The 17,083-nt window shown below is 44.1% G+C and overlaps 3 protein-coding genes across 3 annotated transcripts; 2 read left to right on the top strand and 1 right to left on the bottom strand.

Moving 5' to 3' along the window:
* Positions 1 to 361: 361 nt before the first annotated feature.
* Positions 362 to 727, top strand: LOC142420644 (feather keratin 3-like). Its single transcript, XM_075524796.1, has one exon. The coding sequence runs from the start codon at positions 362 to 364 to the stop codon at positions 725 to 727; it is 366 nt and encodes a 121-aa protein (XP_075380911.1).
* Positions 728 to 3,053: 2,326 nt separating this feature from the next.
* Positions 3,054 to 3,743, bottom strand: LOC142420643 (uncharacterized). Its single transcript, XM_075524795.1, has 2 exons — positions 3,497 to 3,743; positions 3,054 to 3,460 (listed from the first exon to the last, which is right to left on the bottom strand). The coding sequence occupies exons 1-2, from the start codon at positions 3,741 to 3,743 to the stop codon at positions 3,054 to 3,056; spliced, it is 654 nt and encodes a 217-aa protein (XP_075380910.1).
* Positions 3,744 to 7,601: 3,858 nt separating this feature from the next.
* LOC142420596 (uncharacterized) lies at positions 7,602 to 8,561 on the top strand. The gene is made up of 3 exons (XM_075524686.1): positions 7,602 to 7,848; positions 7,885 to 7,983; positions 8,245 to 8,561. Exons 1-3 carry the CDS (start codon positions 7,602 to 7,604, stop codon positions 8,559 to 8,561), a joined length of 663 nt encoding a protein of 220 aa, XP_075380801.1.
* Positions 8,562 to 17,083: the final 8,522 nt, after the last annotated feature.

Below are 17,083 nucleotides of genomic sequence, written 5' to 3'. Positions count from 1 at the left end.
CTCTTTCCCCACTTTGGGGAACTCTGTGGCAGATGACACTGAGATTTCTGCGTTGTTCTTCAGGGTGTGTGTTTGCAGGAAGTGTCAGACACATCCATGTGACTCCAGAAGAAAGATCCATTTGTGGGGTCTGGTCATTCTTGGGGTGATCTTACACAGTCAGAAACGTTGGATCCAGGTGCTCAGCTAGTATTAATCAAGTTGATCAAGGCTGCACATAAAACATGTACTATAGCACAGGAAGGCACAACATCGTAATTTTTCTCATATCAGCATTTTGAAACATATCTCATAAATCCTCTGCCTTGTTTTTAGTCTTTTCCATCTCTGTCTGTTGCAAACCAGTCTCTGTCCCTGCAAGATGTCTTGCTATGACCTGTGCCCACCGAAAACCAGCGTCGCCGTCCCCCAGCCCATTGCTGAGAGCTGCAACGAGCTGTGCGCCCGCCAGTGCCCCGACTCCACGGCCTTCATCCAGCCGCCCCCCGTCGTCGTCACCTTCCCCGGCCCCATCCTCAGCTCCTTCCCCCAGCAAGCCGTGGTGGGCTCCTCTGGAGCACCCGCCTTTGGGGGCTCCCTGGGGCTGGGGGGCCTCTACGGTGCCGGAGCCACGCTGGGCTCGGGGGGCCTCTGCACCTTTGGCAGACCCTACGCTTCTCCTGCCTGCAGCCCTTGCGTCTTGCCCCGCTACAGCAAGAAGCTGTGGGACACCTGTGGGCCCTGCTAGACCCAGCCCAGCCCCAGGCGCTGCCCCCAGACCAAACGCCAACGCCACCACCACCCATAGAGGGCTGAGCTGGCGGGCACGAGGCACTGGGCAGTGCTGAGCAGCCCCAGCCCCAGCCAACGCCTGGGCAGCTGGCAGTGCCTCACACCCTCGGCCCTTCCCTGCCCTCTTCTCCTGCCCTCTGCTCTCCTCCCCTCCCCTCTGCTCCCAGCTCTGGCACGGGGTAGGAGGTACAGCCAAAAGGCCCCGCGGGGCTGACGGCACAAGTCCTCGGGATCTGGAATGCTGCACCAACGGGGCATGCGGAGCGAGAAGCAATGCTCTGGAGAAGATCCCTCTGCCTCCCCCAACACGTGGCAACCAGCCTCTCTGGGTCTTGCCCAGCATCTCTCTGACAATCTCTCCTGCCCCTCTGGGCACAATAAAGGTTTCCTGCATGCGACTCGTGTCTCCCTCCCTCCTTGTCCCGAGTCAGGACCACCCCGGGGCTGGGTGCGCAGCAGCTCTGGGAGGGCAAATGCTGTTCCTGAGGTGGGCAGGCGAGGTGGGAGAGGGAGGATGCAGGCAGCAGGCAGGGGAGACAGAGCCTTTTGGTGGGGCTTGCAGGAGCTGGGGAAAGGGCAGAGGGCAGAGAGCAGGACAGGCGCTGGCAGCGCTCCTTTGCCTGGTCTTCTCAGCCCGGGAGCGGCCCCAGCTCCCTCAGGTCCCGCTGCTCTTGTGCTTCTGGGCAATACCTTGGATTAGGGAGCCCTTTGAGTTACATGTATGACTCCAGGGCCCCTCTTCACTATGGGATTTCTGCTTTCTCCATGCTCAGCAGCAGGTACTTCAGCCCATACTCCTTCACACCATTACAGCCAGTTCCTCCATAGCAGCTGTGGGCCCTGCTAAAGGTAGCAGGAGCATTCCTGGTTAATGTCCTGAAAGTGTTCATCTCCTTTTTCTTTGGATTAATGATCTACATTCTTCCTATCTTGGTTCTGATTTTATGCTGGTTGAGGATATTTGTCATGGACTAATTTAAGACATGTGTGGACTTTAAACGCTGTCATTGAAGGAGAGGTTTGTGTTGTTTTCCTAACTTTCATTCTTATTAAAGTTCTGCTGTATAATATAATCATAATTATGCTTCTCCCCCCACTTTTAAGTGTGGCTTTGTTAACAGTTTTAGAGGTTGTGAAGTTCAGCTTTTGGTATCAGGTTTCTATCCCTACTACTGGCAGACAAAAGCAGTTCATAAACCCCGCAGAAATCCCACTCCTACCATTCATGGGGCTTTCTCCTTCTTCCCTTGGCTACTGTTGTTTTATGGTAACAAGAACATTCAGATCGAAGAAAAAAAAAAAAAAAAACACAACAAACCCACACTTTCTTCATCATTGAATTGAGCTCTTCTGCCAAGGAGAGCAGAGTCTGTGAAGTGACCTGAGCTCAACGCTCAATTCAGTCTACACATCCCATCATGGTATCTATGAACGATGGCTCAGGAAACCACCCCTTCAAAGGAAAATGTACAAAACATGTCAGTGAGAACTAGGAATCAGTTTCAAATACCACAAAGTAGTTTCTGCTCAAGAATGAAACTCCTCACCACTTGAAAATTTTCATTTTCCAATGATAAGGTATTTTGCTTTATTAATTTACTTGTAGAATTGAACTGAAAGCAAATCTGTGCATGCAACATGTTTCAACATAATGGCATAAATACAGAAAACTTTTTTCAAACTATATTTAAATCACTTTGCACTGACAGAAAACTTCCACAGAGTACCTATTGAATAAAGTCCTGCGAAAAAAAAAAAAAAGCTAAACAGACACACTAAGGAACTGCATGAAGGGCTGAAACAAAGTTAATTTTTTTGTCACAACACTTGGACTGCTGAGGGACTCCAGGCTCTTCTTCCCTACACAGGAGTGAACACTGCTCCAAGAGGAGGCTGAGGAATAAATGAAAACCAAAGAGACTCTTGTGCAACACCACGGGGTTTTAATGTGAAAGAGAAGCATAGCAGCCAATTACAGAAAATCAAGGCAATACAAGGGGAAACGCATGATGTGGGTATCATGCTCTGGTACCAGTGCCCTGCTCAGGACCCAGGGGACAGCCAAGGCGATGGAGGGGTGCAGGGGATACTGAGGCTCAGCCATGCAGCCAGCACACACCGTGGCATAGGGTAGTGGGCTGCCAGGCACACACAGCCTCCTCCTGTCCCCAGGCCAGGGCAGCTCATGCCTGCTGCTGGTCCCCATGGCTCTCACTCCATGTCTTTTTGCTGTGGTCCTTGCTTCAGGGCTGTTGCTGGTTCTGGACACCATCCTGGGGGCTTTAGAAAGCCCCGCAGCTCCCGTGGTGGGACCTGCTCCATGTCTGGGTGCCAGGGAGGTAATCCCCCATGCCACAGGAGGTGAAGCCAGAGCTGTAGGACCTCCCGCAGTTGCCAAAGCTGCTGGACCCTTGTTGGCCCCCATAGCCCAGGGAGCCCCCATAGCCCCTGTCATCTTCATAACCTAGGGAACGGCCATACCCAAGTGCACCCCTGTAGCCTCCGTAGCTTCCCAAGCCAAAGGAGCTCCCATAGCCCTGGGAGCCCCCATAGCCAGATGAGCCCCCCAAACCCAGGGAGCTCCTGTAACCCCCATAGCCTCCCAAACCAAAGGAGCCCCCATAGCCAGATGAGGCCCCCAAGCCCAGGGAGCTCCTGTAACCCCTATAGCCTCCCAAACCAAAGGACCCTCCATAACTCCGTGAGCTCCCATAGCCCAAGGAACCCCCATAGCCCTGGGAGCTTCGGGAACTGAAGGAACTCCCCAACCAGCCTGGGCCTGATGATCCCACAATGCTCTCCTGAGGAAAAGAGCTGAGTATGGGGCCTGGGACTGTCACCACAGCTGGTGGGGGGAAGATCACTGCTCTGGAGTCAGGGCATTGCTGTACACATGGCTCATTGTAGCTCTCGGCAATCGGCTGAGGGCAGGTCACCTCGCAAGGTCTGCAGGACTCGCTGTAGCAAGACATCCTTCTTGTGATGGCTGTGAGTCTGCAACGCATAGCAGTAAGGAGTTTTAAGGTAAATGAACAAATATCAGAGCTGGGCTGGGAGGAGATGAACCAAGATTACGAAGCAGTGACTCTGTGTCTGAAATATGAGAAGTGAATAGGGAAACAGATACATTTATACATGCTAACAAATAAAACTCATTCTTGTATCAACTCAGCCTTTATCCTTTCTTTCATCTCATCATGATCACCTTTGTAAATAATTTGATGTGAAACAGAAATTCAGTACTGGATAAATTAGACAGACATATCCGTCTGTAGCAGCTTAGACTGGAGAGGATGCACTCACAAAGTGTAAGAACCAATGAAGAAGAAGCCAACAGGAATAGAAGAAAAGGCTCATTGACTATATGTTTTAATTCAGACTTTATGAGATGTAAGTCACCCCAAGTATTTCTATAACTTCTAGATCTACTTCCTATCCTAATGCAGTGACTCCTGATGCTGTATCTGGACAAAAACACATTTTCAGAAGGAAACAAAAGATATAAGTCTGTAAAAACACATGCAGAAATCATCTCTGTAACAAAAGCTTTGTTAAAGTAAATGCTAATAGTAACAGAAAGAATGAGTGAAATCACACTTACTTTGTTCACTGCAGACACTGAGACAAGAGAGGTGGATAGAAGGGCTGCAGGTGATAGGAGCTTTTATATGCTTCTTTAAGCCACCTTTTGTGCCTCTGGTCCTAATTTGTTACAAAACAAACGTGATAGTGGGAGCTTTAATTTTGCCAGCTCAGCACTGTCCCTCCCAAGTGTTAGTGTGGGTGTGATAAACTGCTGATCACAACCAGCTACCAGTGATTGTCATTTTAGGGGATTTGGGGAACTTGCAGCTGAAGGGTTGCCATACAGTCATCAACTGAAAGCCAGAACAAGAGTCATGCGTCACCTTAGTCCCATTTTAATGTTCAAGGTAGTACTTACATAGTGTGGAGCCCCTTTAGGTGCCACATGCACAAACCAGGTGAAGGTCATCCAACATGAGCTAGAAGTTCATCTCTGAAAGGACACAGGTTCTCCTTGCAGAACATCTATAAATGTTGTTACACAGCAGAACAAAGAGCTGCCACAATGCAGGCTCACTCCTGTGATGGGATATCACTATCGCTAACAACAGCATGAAAGCAGTAAGCCCTGGCAAAGTTTTTAGCTCGTGTTCTAAGCTTTTCTTTTTACCTATAATTAACCTAGGCAGGGAAATCTGTGTCTGATTTACTGCACCTGTCAAATGATAAAGGGGAATTATACAGTCCCATAATCACTAGAAATATTAACTACAACCCAAGTGGAGCTACCACCAGTCCATTGAAACCTCTCCCAACATCCTTCTCTCAAGTCTTCTGAGACAATTCAGATGACACTAGGTTAACAGAGGAATGGGCTAAGTGACACCTCCCAAGAGGCAGAAAAGGCCTTATTGATGTAGCCAGAACTATTGACAGGGTCTCTGTCTAAAGCTAATACCAAACATCTCAAAATTTCATTTGAAATCTCTACTTCTAGAAGTTCAGTTAGAAATACATTTAAAAACAATCCTAATTTTTTTCCCCCCACCCCTGAAGTACTGACCACTTAGGAAAAAGTGGGAAATTAATAAAATAGTATTTAAAAGGATATATTTTAATGGGATAGATCTGTGGCATCATACAGTTATTTGCAAATCTGTTGTTTTCTAATTTTACAATATTGCAAAAGATAGGCTATAAGTTACGTCTAAATTGCAAGATAGCTGTGCCTTTGAGATGTCATCAGGATTTGCTGATAATAATGGAGGCACCTGGAAGATAATGACTTTAAGCTGCTTCACAAATACTCGTTAATACTTAGTGCTTGCAATTTCTGTTATTATCATATTAAATGAAGAAGGGCAGGATTTAGAAGCTTCCTTGTTATGAAACAGCATAATTTAAAAATATGCCAAGCAATATCACTCCTTTTGATTCCCTAACCAGACTGTGATTTATAACTTCAATGCTTGCAATGATTTGATTTTCATTCATATAAAATTCTTTATTTTATTAAGTATTAATATGTTTGGGGAGATTTTGATATGTTCATGCCACAGACTATAGATAGTAGCTTCATCTCCCTTTATGAGCCGGTATTTTGCTGATGTGCCTGAAATGTCTATTGCCTTAAATTCTAGGAGAGGGGGTGGAGAGGTGGAAAGAGTCCCATTAAAAATTATCTGAATTTTCAGGCTTAACTGGTTATCTGTCCATGCTCTGAAAAACAAGGGGTCTCAAACTGATGTTCTAAAATCTCTACTCTCAGACTCTCCAGATCACTTGCTCTCACCTCTAAATGACCCCCTCTCTTATTCATGAAGCTGTACCTAATGACACAGAGCACTTCATTCACACATCTCTAAACTGATGCTCTTGCACAAGATTTGCATGCTGATAGTTGCGTGTTTGTGTATAACAGTGGTACAACACATCAAATATGAATTTTTAGTGGGTGTTTGTAAAGCCTGTTATCATTTCTAGGAGGATCTGGAACATCCTGACGTGTCACTGCCTCAATGACATTTCAAAGACAGCAGTAAAAATAACAATGGAATCCACCTTATAATTCATGAGTAATTAATGGTATTTGATCTGCAAATACAGATGTTAAAAACCCTGTGTTTCTAACCAGATGTAGATACCTGAAATTCTCCCTCTTTCTATTACCTCTCTCCCTCTTTTTATGCAGCTTGCACATATTTTCACAATATTTACTTAAATGGCACTATTCTTAAAAGACAGATAACTTTAATTGATCTTTACTCATCTACCCTAAAAATCAAACTTATTCTCTTAAAACTTAAAGTGGAATTAAATAGCAGATGCCCCAATGCCAGTGCTGCGTATTAGATGTCTGAAAGATCTCGTCATTCACCAGACCGATGCCCACAAGTTGGTACTGACATTGTATCACACCTGTTGTTGAAGGTGGGGAGTGGCAGTGCAAAGCAAGCAAAATTCAATCCATCAATGTGAAGGTTGTTTTGTTACTATGTAGGACCTGAGGCACAAAGGGTGTTACATATCTGTAAGCAGTTTGAGAAATGTATAAAAGCTGTTTCCACTCCAAGCCTCTCTATCCACATCTCCTGGCTTATTCTCCTTGGTGAACAAGGTAAGTCCAGTTTGGCTCAACCTCTATCCTTCTCAAGCTTTTTTCTGTTGGTTCTAAATTCTACATGATGCTACAGATTGACAGGTTAGAGAACTCTGGGTGTCAGAAGGTGTTATCCTTAGAACAAAATGGGAAGTTTTACTATGCCACTTTGAATAATCATTTCCCAGGCATTTCAGTTCCAATTCAAGGTCTACATGCATTCTAAAATTTCAAAATATCACAATGATCGTAGTATCTACCACCTTGTGGTAGTATTTGCCCCATAAGGACAAATATTCCTATATGGAAGTTGAGTGTTATGGGGGAAGCAATACAAAACTATAGAAATAGCTGGCTATATCTGACACTTCTTAACTTGCTGTAAATACATTACCAAACTGTAATCTGTTTCAGCTGGTCTTAATAAATTAGATTCATCACACTACAAGCAAGAGCAGTGATATCAAGTGTGGGCTTCACCATACATGACACTAGATGTCTGCATCTGTGCATGAAATCTAGGGAATCTTGACAGTAAATAGAGTCTAGAATGTGATTTATGTGACCAGATGTAGGTATACTTTGCAAAGTAATGAACTCTGGGCTATCTTTAAGCAAGGACAGGCATCTAGAGTCAGGTGAAAATTTCTGCATCCAAAACCTGCATACTGCTATGCATTGCAGACTCACAGCCATCACAAGAAGGATGTCTTGCTACAGCGAGTCCTGCAGACCTTGCGAGGTGACCTGCCCTCAGCCGATTGCCGAGAGCTACAATGAGCCATGTGTACAGCAATGCCCTGACTCCAGAGCAGTGATCTTCCCCCCACCAGCTGTGGTGACAGTCCCAGGCCCCATACTCAGCTCTTTTCCTCAGGAGAGCATTGTGGGATCATCAGGCCCAGGCTGGTTGGGGAGTTCCTTCAGTTCCAGAAGCTCCCAGGGCTATGGGGGTTCCTTGGGCTATGGGAGCTCACGGAGTTATGGAGGGTCCTTTGGTTTGGGAGGCTATAGGGGTTACAGGAGCTCCCTGGGCTTGGGGGCCTCATCTGGCTATGGGGGCTCCTTTGGTTTGGGAGGCTATGGGGGTTACAGGAGCTCCCTGGGCTTGGGGGCCTCATCTGGCTATGGGGGCTCCCAGGGCTATGGGGGCTCCTTTGGTTTGGGAGGCTATGGGGGTTACAGGAGCTCCCTGGGTTTGGGGGGCTCATCTGGCTATGGGGGCTCCCAGGGCTATGGGGGCTCCTTTGGTTTGGGAGGCTATGGGGGTTACAGGAGCTCCCTGGGTTTGGGGGCCTCATCTGGCTATGGGGGCTCCCAGGGCTATGGGGGCTCCTTTGGTTTGGGAGGCTATGGGGGTTACAGGAGCTCCCTGGGTTTGGGGGGCTCATCTGGCTATGGGGGCTCCCGGGGCTATGGGAGCTCCTTTGGCTTGGGAAGCTACGGAGGCTACAGGGGCGCACTTGGGTATGGCCGTTCCCTAGGTTATGAAGATGACAGGGGCTATGGGGGCTCCCTGGGCTATGGGGGCCAACAAGGGTCCAGCAGCTTTGGCAACTGCGGGAGGTCCTACAGCTCTGGCTTCACCTCCTGTGGCATGGGGGATTACCTCCCTGGCACCCAGACATGGAGCAGGTCCCACCACGGGAGCTGCGGGGCTTTCTAAAGCCCCCAGGATGGTGTCCAGAACCAGCAACAGCCCTGAAGCAAGGACCACAGCAAAAAGACATGGAGTGAGAGCCATGGGGACCAGCAGCAGGCATGAGCTGCCCTGGCTTGGGGACAGGAGGAGGCTGTGTGTGCCTGGCAGCCCACTACCCTATGCCACGGTGTGTGCTGGCTGCATGGCTGAGCCTCAGTATCCCCTGCATCCCTCCATCGCCTTGGCTGTCCCCTGGGTCCTGAGCAGGGCACTGGTACCAGAGCGTGATACCCACATCATGCGTTTCCCCTTGTATTGCCTTGATTTTCTGTAATTGGCTGCTATGCTTCTCTTTCACATTAAAACCCCGTGGTGTTGCACAAGAGTCTCTTTGGTTTTCATTTGTCCTTTAGCCTCCCCTGGCAGCAAAACTCCTTGGTGTGCTGAGTTAACTTATCAAACTATCTGCCCTGCTCAATCTCTCTTTAAAATGTGGAATGAAAGTTCAATTTGGATCCTTAAGGCATCAACAGCATTGTGTTAATGAATGTTTGTGTAGCAATTTAGCAGTCATTATCTTCCCCAAGGTTCCAAACAGGCAGGGTAATTGTTATTGCTCTGAGGATTTCTGGTGACACCCCAAAGGCCCCCAAATCAGCACCTAATTTAGCAACCAATTACCACATAATTGCAGCGTTCCTAAACTAATGAGCCAACAAAGGAAGAATCATACATAATTTTTTCTTTAATTTGCATTCATCCTGATACTTACCACCATTCTTTGTTAATGGCAAAATCTTCTTCATAATCTAAAAAATGAGTATGAAAATAATACCTGAGATTGCTGGGATTTTATGAGCTCCAAGGAATTGGAATACCAAGCCATGAAATGATATATTGCCTGTAAGACAGCGTTAGCTTTCCCACCTCTTTTCCCCCATTGATTGTTAGCCAGGAATGATTATTTTGTGTTGTATTTAAAAGAAGTGTGAATAAGAGAAAATATACCCTATCAAAAAAGGGGTATTACTCATTGCTTACCTTTACCTATTATTACCTCCTTACTAATTGGTATGGTATGATTTAAGTGAAAATCTGCCTGGTACTGACAATTTATGCACAGGCAAATTTGTCCCAGAGAAGGCTCCAAAGAAGAAAAGAGAGGAAGAACAGTGCAAGACACATATTATGATGCACCATAAATTTAATGAGTGAGAAGTAGAATTTAAAAAAAAAAAATGTACAGCATAAGAAAGCAGTAGGGTTGAATATGGATAAAAATAATCATCCATTTCAAGGCAATGCTCTACAGCTGGACACCCAACTCCTACATGCAACAATAAAAGTTACATTTTTTCACCTCATTAATAACAGAGAAAGGCATTAAATCAGAAATGCCAAGCTCCTGCAATCCCATTAGCTTAGGGAAAAGCTGAGGGTGGTCAGCAAGCATATTGGCCATGGTCACGAACTCAGTCCTGCATCCGGATCACGCTTTTAAGCTTCTGGTTGTTCCTTTGTGCTTTTTCCCAAGGCTTTATCATGGCCCACACCGGTTGTAACGACGGTAGGACCTCCCATAAAGGCCACCTAGACCTGAATATCCAAGGCTCCCAAGTCCCAAGGAGCTGCCAGAGGAGATAGGGACCCCCCCAGCATTGAGAGCATCCCCTACAGCTGCGGACGCTGAGGATCCCACTGTGGTATTTTGTGGGAAGGAGCTGAGGATCGGGCCGGGCAGGGTCACCACCACAGGAGAGGGCTGGATCACGTATGTTGAGTCTTGGCACTGCCTGACGCAGGGCTCATTGCAGCTATTCGCCAGCGGGGTTGGGCCACAGGTGGTGGGAGGACACAGGTCATAGCAGGACATGTCTGTGGGATGGAACTAAGTCTGAAACAGAGGGAAATAAATATAAGAAAGAAGTTGTAATTATAGTCATGTAATTAAGCTGCTAAGATGATGGAGAGTGCAAGAAACTAACTAGAGGCTATGTGGAGAATGGAATCATGTGCTAGTCCTAGGTTGAAAGGAGACTTCAATGAAACCCAAACTCCTCTACGCTACAGAGCACAGCTCAAGGGGTAGCTCTACCTGCTCCTGAGCAGTCTTTGATATCTCATTTCCCAGAACACTCCTCCAGGATGTGTGCAGCCCTGCAATAGGTGGGAAGCGAGGCACAAGGCTTATGATACAGCTAGGAGAAACTTCGCCCCACAACAGAGGGAAGAAGAAAAAATTCCTCAGCAAGTAGAAGGGAGGAGCATAAGCTGATAATGTGACACCTGTGAAAGGGAGCTGTTATCCTCCCCACAGATGGGCTTGTCTCTTAAACAGCAAAAGAACAACTATTCTGCCTAATTCTTATTTAATCATCCCCTTTTCTTTGTGCTTATTTCCTCTTACATCAGTCTTAGACAGAAAGCAGCTTTCTGCCTGTTTCTGAAGGGGAGGGAAATGGAAGTTGACAGTGTCCAAAATCATTTAATAAGCAAATAGAACAGGTGGAAGCTTTACTATTGATATTTCAGTTTCAGGTTACTGAGGTGCTGCAATGGAGATCTAAAATGTTCTGAATACTTTGGCACTAGAAGGAGATGATTCAAATATTTCTGGTCCCAAAGTGCTTAGGAATGGAGAAGGATTATTTTCATGGTACCCTGGTGCAAGAATGGATATACTTTCAATATTGCTCAGCACATTTTTGAAAATTTGAGCCCACTTACTTGCCTATCTACAGAAAAAGCTCTGAGAAAGCCAAAATCTCTGTACAGAGTCTCCACATCCACTTCTAGTTGCTGAGCAATTCACATGCAGAGATTTGAACATCTTGGAACTGAATGATCCAGTGACACAAATGAAAAATGAGTCTGAAGTCCTGTATCCAGCAATCGCCACCCTTCAAAGAACAGCTACTCTCTTTTAGAGAAGGAGCTACTTCCAGGTCTCCCACACACACTGATAAAGAGCATAAACCTTAGACTGCTATAGACAAGACAGTGTAAAACTACAATACAATGAAGGCAACAATTCAGGACATGGAAAGATAGTAAGCAGGTTCAGACTTACCCTTTTCACCAAGGAGAATAAAGCAGAAGTGGATGGCAGCAACTCTCACTGTGCTGGCTTTTATACTGTGTCCTAGAGTGCCTGAGGACCTGAGACATACTTTGTGCATGTAGATTTACCAGCCGGTTGCTAAAGACTTCTTGTATGCAAAATATTCCCAGCTGATGATTTACTTTTTCCTCACTGTTTGTATTTATTGCCTTGATTTCATTTCCTCGTCATAATGTATGCATTCCACTACAGAGGTTTCTTTTATCTTAAAATCTTATGAGCCCAGTTAATTCCTGGTCAAATCAACTGATTCATCTGAGTTACTAAAGAAATTCTTTTGCATCCTAAGGACAATATATGCAATGTACGTCATTTGACACAGATAAATACATATATTAGAAAAGACACATGTGAACTACCCTGTGAAATCCCCCTTCTCTCTTTATGAAGAGCATAAGTTTTTGACACATCTCACTCCAAAAAAGCCAGAAGTTACTATTTCTCACTCTGAATTGGACTGTAGGTTTGCCAAATTCCTCTCAAACAGCCAGACAGTTGCACAAATTCAGAAAATAAAATTGTTACAGAAAGCACTTAGCAGAGCTGATTGCACTTCACCAGTCTCAAGGTACTTATTGGGAAATAGATTATTTGAGGGAACATATTATTTTACTTTCTTGACTCAGGAGACAGGATGAAAGAGCATCAGCAGTCTGATCTATTAATTAAATATTAAACTACTACACATCCATAAAGGAATTTGAGACACAGCTCTTCAATTTGGGAACCGAATGTTAAAGTCCTTAATCTAAGGAGTCTGCAGTTTTAGTTTTCTTCCTACATCAAACTCCAGGAAATCAATTCAGGTCAGATTGAGGATGCATGTGAATTTTAGGCTAGTCAGAGACACTGGCACTCAAAGTCTTGCACAAGCTTACCTATGAGGTCATTAAAGACGCCAAACAGTTTTACATTTGCCAGTAAATTATTCTTTTCCCCTACTGTGTCTTGCAGTATTATACAAAATTATACTCCAAATTAATGGTAGCTACTGACAGAAGTTTATAATATTCTTGTTCTTTTTTCCTCTTTTGAAAGCAAATAATGTTGCCTTCATTTTGCATGGTCTTAAAGAACATCGCAATGTGCAACAATTCAATTTCTTTTTCAAAGACAATTTCTAGATTAAAAAGTAATTGCATACAATGCATAAGCAGTCATTAGGGCAGAGATCAGTATTCCAGCCTCTCCTCTCCTAACGTTTAAATCACTTAGCTAGAGACATGCAAATTATCTCTGAACTGTGAGTATCTTCATTAAGATCTCCTGGGAAATAAATGCTGATTGTACACTTTTGAAGAACAAAAGTGTTCAAAGTTCACAACGCATTTTCATCAATGATTCAGACATGCAAATAATGCATTATCAGAAAATGTGAAGGTATGTGACACTATTTGAACATGATCACCATTTAAAATTTGTGACCAGGATTACTAATTTCACAGACTTCCTCATATTATATGGTGTCTCAAACTGGAGTCCTTCCATTGTCTGCATAAAATATAAATAAGTCTTTGCACAAAATCATGTTAAAAATCCCATTCTAATCACCAGTCACTGAATGGTTTTAGTCATGTGATGACCCCCATCAGTGACACTACTGACTGAAGCTCTCCTGTCCCTTGAGATTTACCAATCTTTCCCGAATGCTCTTACCAATGCACGCACACAGACACACTACTGCAGTATCAAATACGAAAAAACATATTCCTTTATAGTAATAACTACCTATTGACTGTAAGAGAAGCATGTGGTTTTGAAAACAAACTCATCAAAAGGTATAGCGATGATAAAAAGAATCACAAGTCCTCTCCTGAAGGTGATCATATGTCAGGTTAGCCTGGCTGGTTCAATCTCCTCATCCCAGGAGCCGAAGGCTTTGGGATATTGCTCATTGGAATATTACAAAGACTGTGATTCTAAATCTCACAGTCACTTATCAGGGATGAAATTGCACACTCAGGACTTAAATTAAAAGCTCTTGCTGTGACAGCAGGTGGTATTCCCATGGGCCAGCGTGACCAAAATGCTAAAGAGCAGACAAAATTCCTAACCAAACTGAATTTTGACTCATCCACATTTTGGGAAGGTGGAGTCGGTATAATGGAGCCAGGCATATTTAATGGATGCAAACCAAAAAGATGAAAGAGACACCACGGATCATGGTTTTCATCCAATGCCAGGATAAGTCCAGGCAATAAACATAAACAGTAAACAAAACAATTTCACTAGTGGGAACCCAGCCATATGAAAAAAAAAAAAAAAAAAAAAAAAAAAAAGGCAGGAACTAGTTAGTAAAAGTGCAAGAATGTCTCGGATCCTCCAGGCAGCCTGAGAAAGCTATAAAAGCTCTTGCTCTTCAGAGCCTTCCTGCCTCTTCCCTTATCCCTGTATGCACAGCAGACGCTACAATTCTGGTTTCAGCTTTACAAAATTTGGTATTGACATACATTTTCACTTAAATCAGTAGCAAATACTTAGTGTCCTGCAAAAACAGCTCATGTTGTTCTTTTTTCTGTGGGACCAACTGGTTCCAGCTATTCAGTGACAGATATTACCAGATGCAAGCTTATCAATCAAGAAAGAGAAGATACAGACAGTTCTTTTGTTCAGAGCATGTGTATTCTACCATGCACTGCTTTTTGTGCTGCTGTTTTATTGTCTAGTACTATGTGTTATTGCACACATGCTGCCTGATTATGTAGACCCCCATCTAAAATGGTATGACATTTCCAAAGCAAACACAATAACAACTTGAGAGGCAGCTCCTGAGCTTGTCTTGCCTAGGAAGTTTTCTCTGTAACATGATAATCTAGGTCATACTCTGCAGCAGTGAGTAAAACACTTTCTGATTAACTACAAAAACAAACAGAAACTTTTTACTTTGGGACTGTGCTATACTTGTTGCTATGATAAGTTTTAACCCAAAGAAGGCAGTCTGGGACAGGAATGAAAGGGGAAAATGATGCTTGAGGATTGTTTTTGCTTTTTGTTTTGAAGAAGTGAGCTGCATACCAGACTTTTCTGCTACAATTTCTGAATGCTTGAAGGAAAGATCCCACCTTTGGAAAGAGTGTACACGCACAGGAGTTACCTCTGTACAGAGGTTTGGGGCAGTTGATTAGAAGAAAGCTTAACAGAGAATTGCAGAAGGGGACTGCAAGAGTATGAAAATATACTTTGTCATGAGAAATGTCATTGTCTGTCCATCTGAATATGTTAGAGATACCTTCACTGTACTGCCTCAGCCATAACTCTTTTCAGCCACATCAATACTGTGGAATTGTAGCTTATCTGCTGTGTTAGATATGCAGGTTGACCTCCATAAGAGAAAGCTATTTTGCAACAACTGCAAATGAACCATGACTTCTTTGGAATGCATCCTCTTTGATCAAGCAATAGCTTCAGTTGAGATGGCAAAAAAATATATTACATATTTAATTCAGACCAACCTTCTGCTGCATTATAATATCAAACTGCTAGCTTTCCAGTCTCTTCTGTTGTTTATTAAGAAAACCTACTCCTTAAAATTATTAATTCTTCCATGGAACTGATGTACCTCCTTTAATTTAGCTCCACTAATGACTGTAGTCAATATAACTTTGTCAACATCTTTCCCTGGCTTTAATTACAGTTCAACATCAGACTGTACAGACACAGACAAAGACTCCAAGCAAGAAATTTCACAGATATCAGGCTATGAGTCGTATGGGATGACAGGACATTAAATCATTCAGAGCCTTCAGGTAGAGCTTTTCAAACCTTCTTCCTTTAGGGACCAAAGCTCCCAGTCTCTAAACACTACCTTTATTACAACACAGATGATCAAGCTAGAACAAAGCCATGCCCAATAAAGCTCACATCTACTAGGCACAACAGGTAGGAGTCAGTTTATAAAGACACACTGAGAAAGGATTAGAACTTAAAATCTTTTAATCTCTTTCTCCCGGATGTGCTTCCCAGGCCAGGAAATTTTCGAGGCCAGTTCTCTTGCAAAAACACCACAAAGCCTTCTCTTCCTCCCCTCCGAGACTTACCAGGGCCTGATCTCAGCTGCCAAGAGGTGCTGCACCCATCAGAAACCTCTGGGCTGCACTCAAAGGGCTGCGCCAGTTTACTGCCTCTCTCCCACCACCTCTGCCCTGAGCAAGCTCAGCTGTGCTGAGCAGGAAAAGCATAATCTCTCCCTTCTTTTAAAGGGGTCCTCCTAAGTATCACAGATAGGGTAAAGAAAGCCACAATCTTCCTCCAGGTTGCCCAGGTAATAGCACATATATCCTATTTGTGCAGCAAGGTGAGAACAAATGAGTGAAGGCAGCACTTCAGAAAAAGGTTTATCCCTATAACTTCTAGTGTTCTTCATGCCTCTGTAGATTTTCCTGCTGCATCTCTCTGTCCTCTTTTCTACATAGACACTCTTGTCTATTACACCTACAGAAGGGTAAGGAGAAACAGTATTCCTCTCAGTAAGCTTTTCCCTGAAATTAGGCTATTCCACTTCTCATTGAAGGGGAGCTAATCCCCCTTCTCAAATCAGCTTGTTGCCCCATTCGCATCCCTCTTCAAAGACATCCATCTCAAAACAAACATTTTCTCATAAAAGAGCTATATTAAAACTGTTAAAGGGCTTTTTTCCATGTCCATGGTACAGTAGGTAAAGGGTCTTTAAAGTGCAAACAGAAGCAGCTCCCTTACTTTAAGATTTCCTGCTTATGTAACAGCAGGAGACACACCCATTGCAGGTGAACATCATCTCTTTCTAGCCTTTGATAAATTGACTCGGGCTGGATTTACCATGTATAGACAAAAGAACTTTTTCCACAGCTGAAATCTGACTTGTTCTCCTTTGGCAATTGGCATGGATTTATTTGCACAGTGTTTTCTGGAACTGATGACTTGCAAAGGGACCTGTTTCACCCCAGACAAGCTGGAAAAGGGGCTGGGAGAAGAAAGAAGTAGAGGCAGACTCAGAGTATGATGCAGCACAAATTTAATGAGGCTGAGGAATGGAAGGAAGCAATGTAAAGTGTAAGGAATACATTTCCATGGTCCGCTAAGGACAGTACCCACTCATCCCTCTCACAATGACACATTCAGCAAAATGAGATCTTCCTTCTTCATTAAGTGGACTGTACTAATTCAGTCATGCAGAACAATTTCTAATAATTACATATTTTACCTAGTCATTGTCAAATACAAAAAAGCATAAGAGAACAAGACATTTGATTGGAAATATAAAGTAAAGCATCACAAAAGTAAGACAAGCAAAGGCCTGATTTTAGGAGATGCCAAGCTCCCACAGCTCCATTAACTTCACATTGTGGGTGTCTAGCATTGCATCTGAAAACCATGGCCATGAGCTCAGTCCTGTATCGCATTGTGCTTCAGCGTTCCTGGTCATTTCTTCCTGCTTGCTCCTCACGCT

This window comes from Mycteria americana, chromosome 25, assembly GCF_035582795.1.
Source record: "Mycteria americana isolate JAX WOST 10 ecotype Jacksonville Zoo and Gardens chromosome 25, USCA_MyAme_1.0, whole genome shotgun sequence".
Classification (NCBI taxonomy): domain Eukaryota; kingdom Metazoa; phylum Chordata; class Aves; order Ciconiiformes; family Ciconiidae; genus Mycteria; species Mycteria americana.
This window is presented reverse-complemented; position numbering and strand designations above follow the sequence as displayed.

Bases quoted from the DNA above. Each gene is read 5' to 3' on its own strand.
- LOC142420644 (XM_075524796.1), top strand. From the start codon at position 362: ATGTCTTGCTATGACCTGTGCCCACCGAAAACCAGCGTCGCCGTCCCC.
- LOC142420643 (XM_075524795.1), bottom strand. From the start codon at position 3,743: ATGTCTTGCTACAGCGAGTCCTGCAGACCTTGCGAGGTGACCTGCCCT. The intron at 3,461-3,496 runs GTTCCTTGGGCT...GGAGTTATGGAG, and splicing joins AAGCTCCCAGGGCTATGGGG to GGTCCTTTGGTTTGGGAGGC.
- LOC142420596 (XM_075524686.1), top strand. From the start codon at position 7,602: ATGTCTTGCTACAGCGAGTCCTGCAGACCTTGCGAGGTGACCTGCCCT. The intron at 7,849-7,884 runs GTTCCTTGGGCT...GGAGTTATGGAG, and splicing joins AAGCTCCCAGGGCTATGGGG to GGTCCTTTGGTTTGGGAGGC. The intron at 7,984-8,244 runs GTTACAGGAGCT...TTGGTTTGGGAG, and splicing joins TGGTTTGGGAGGCTATGGGG to GCTATGGGGGTTACAGGAGC.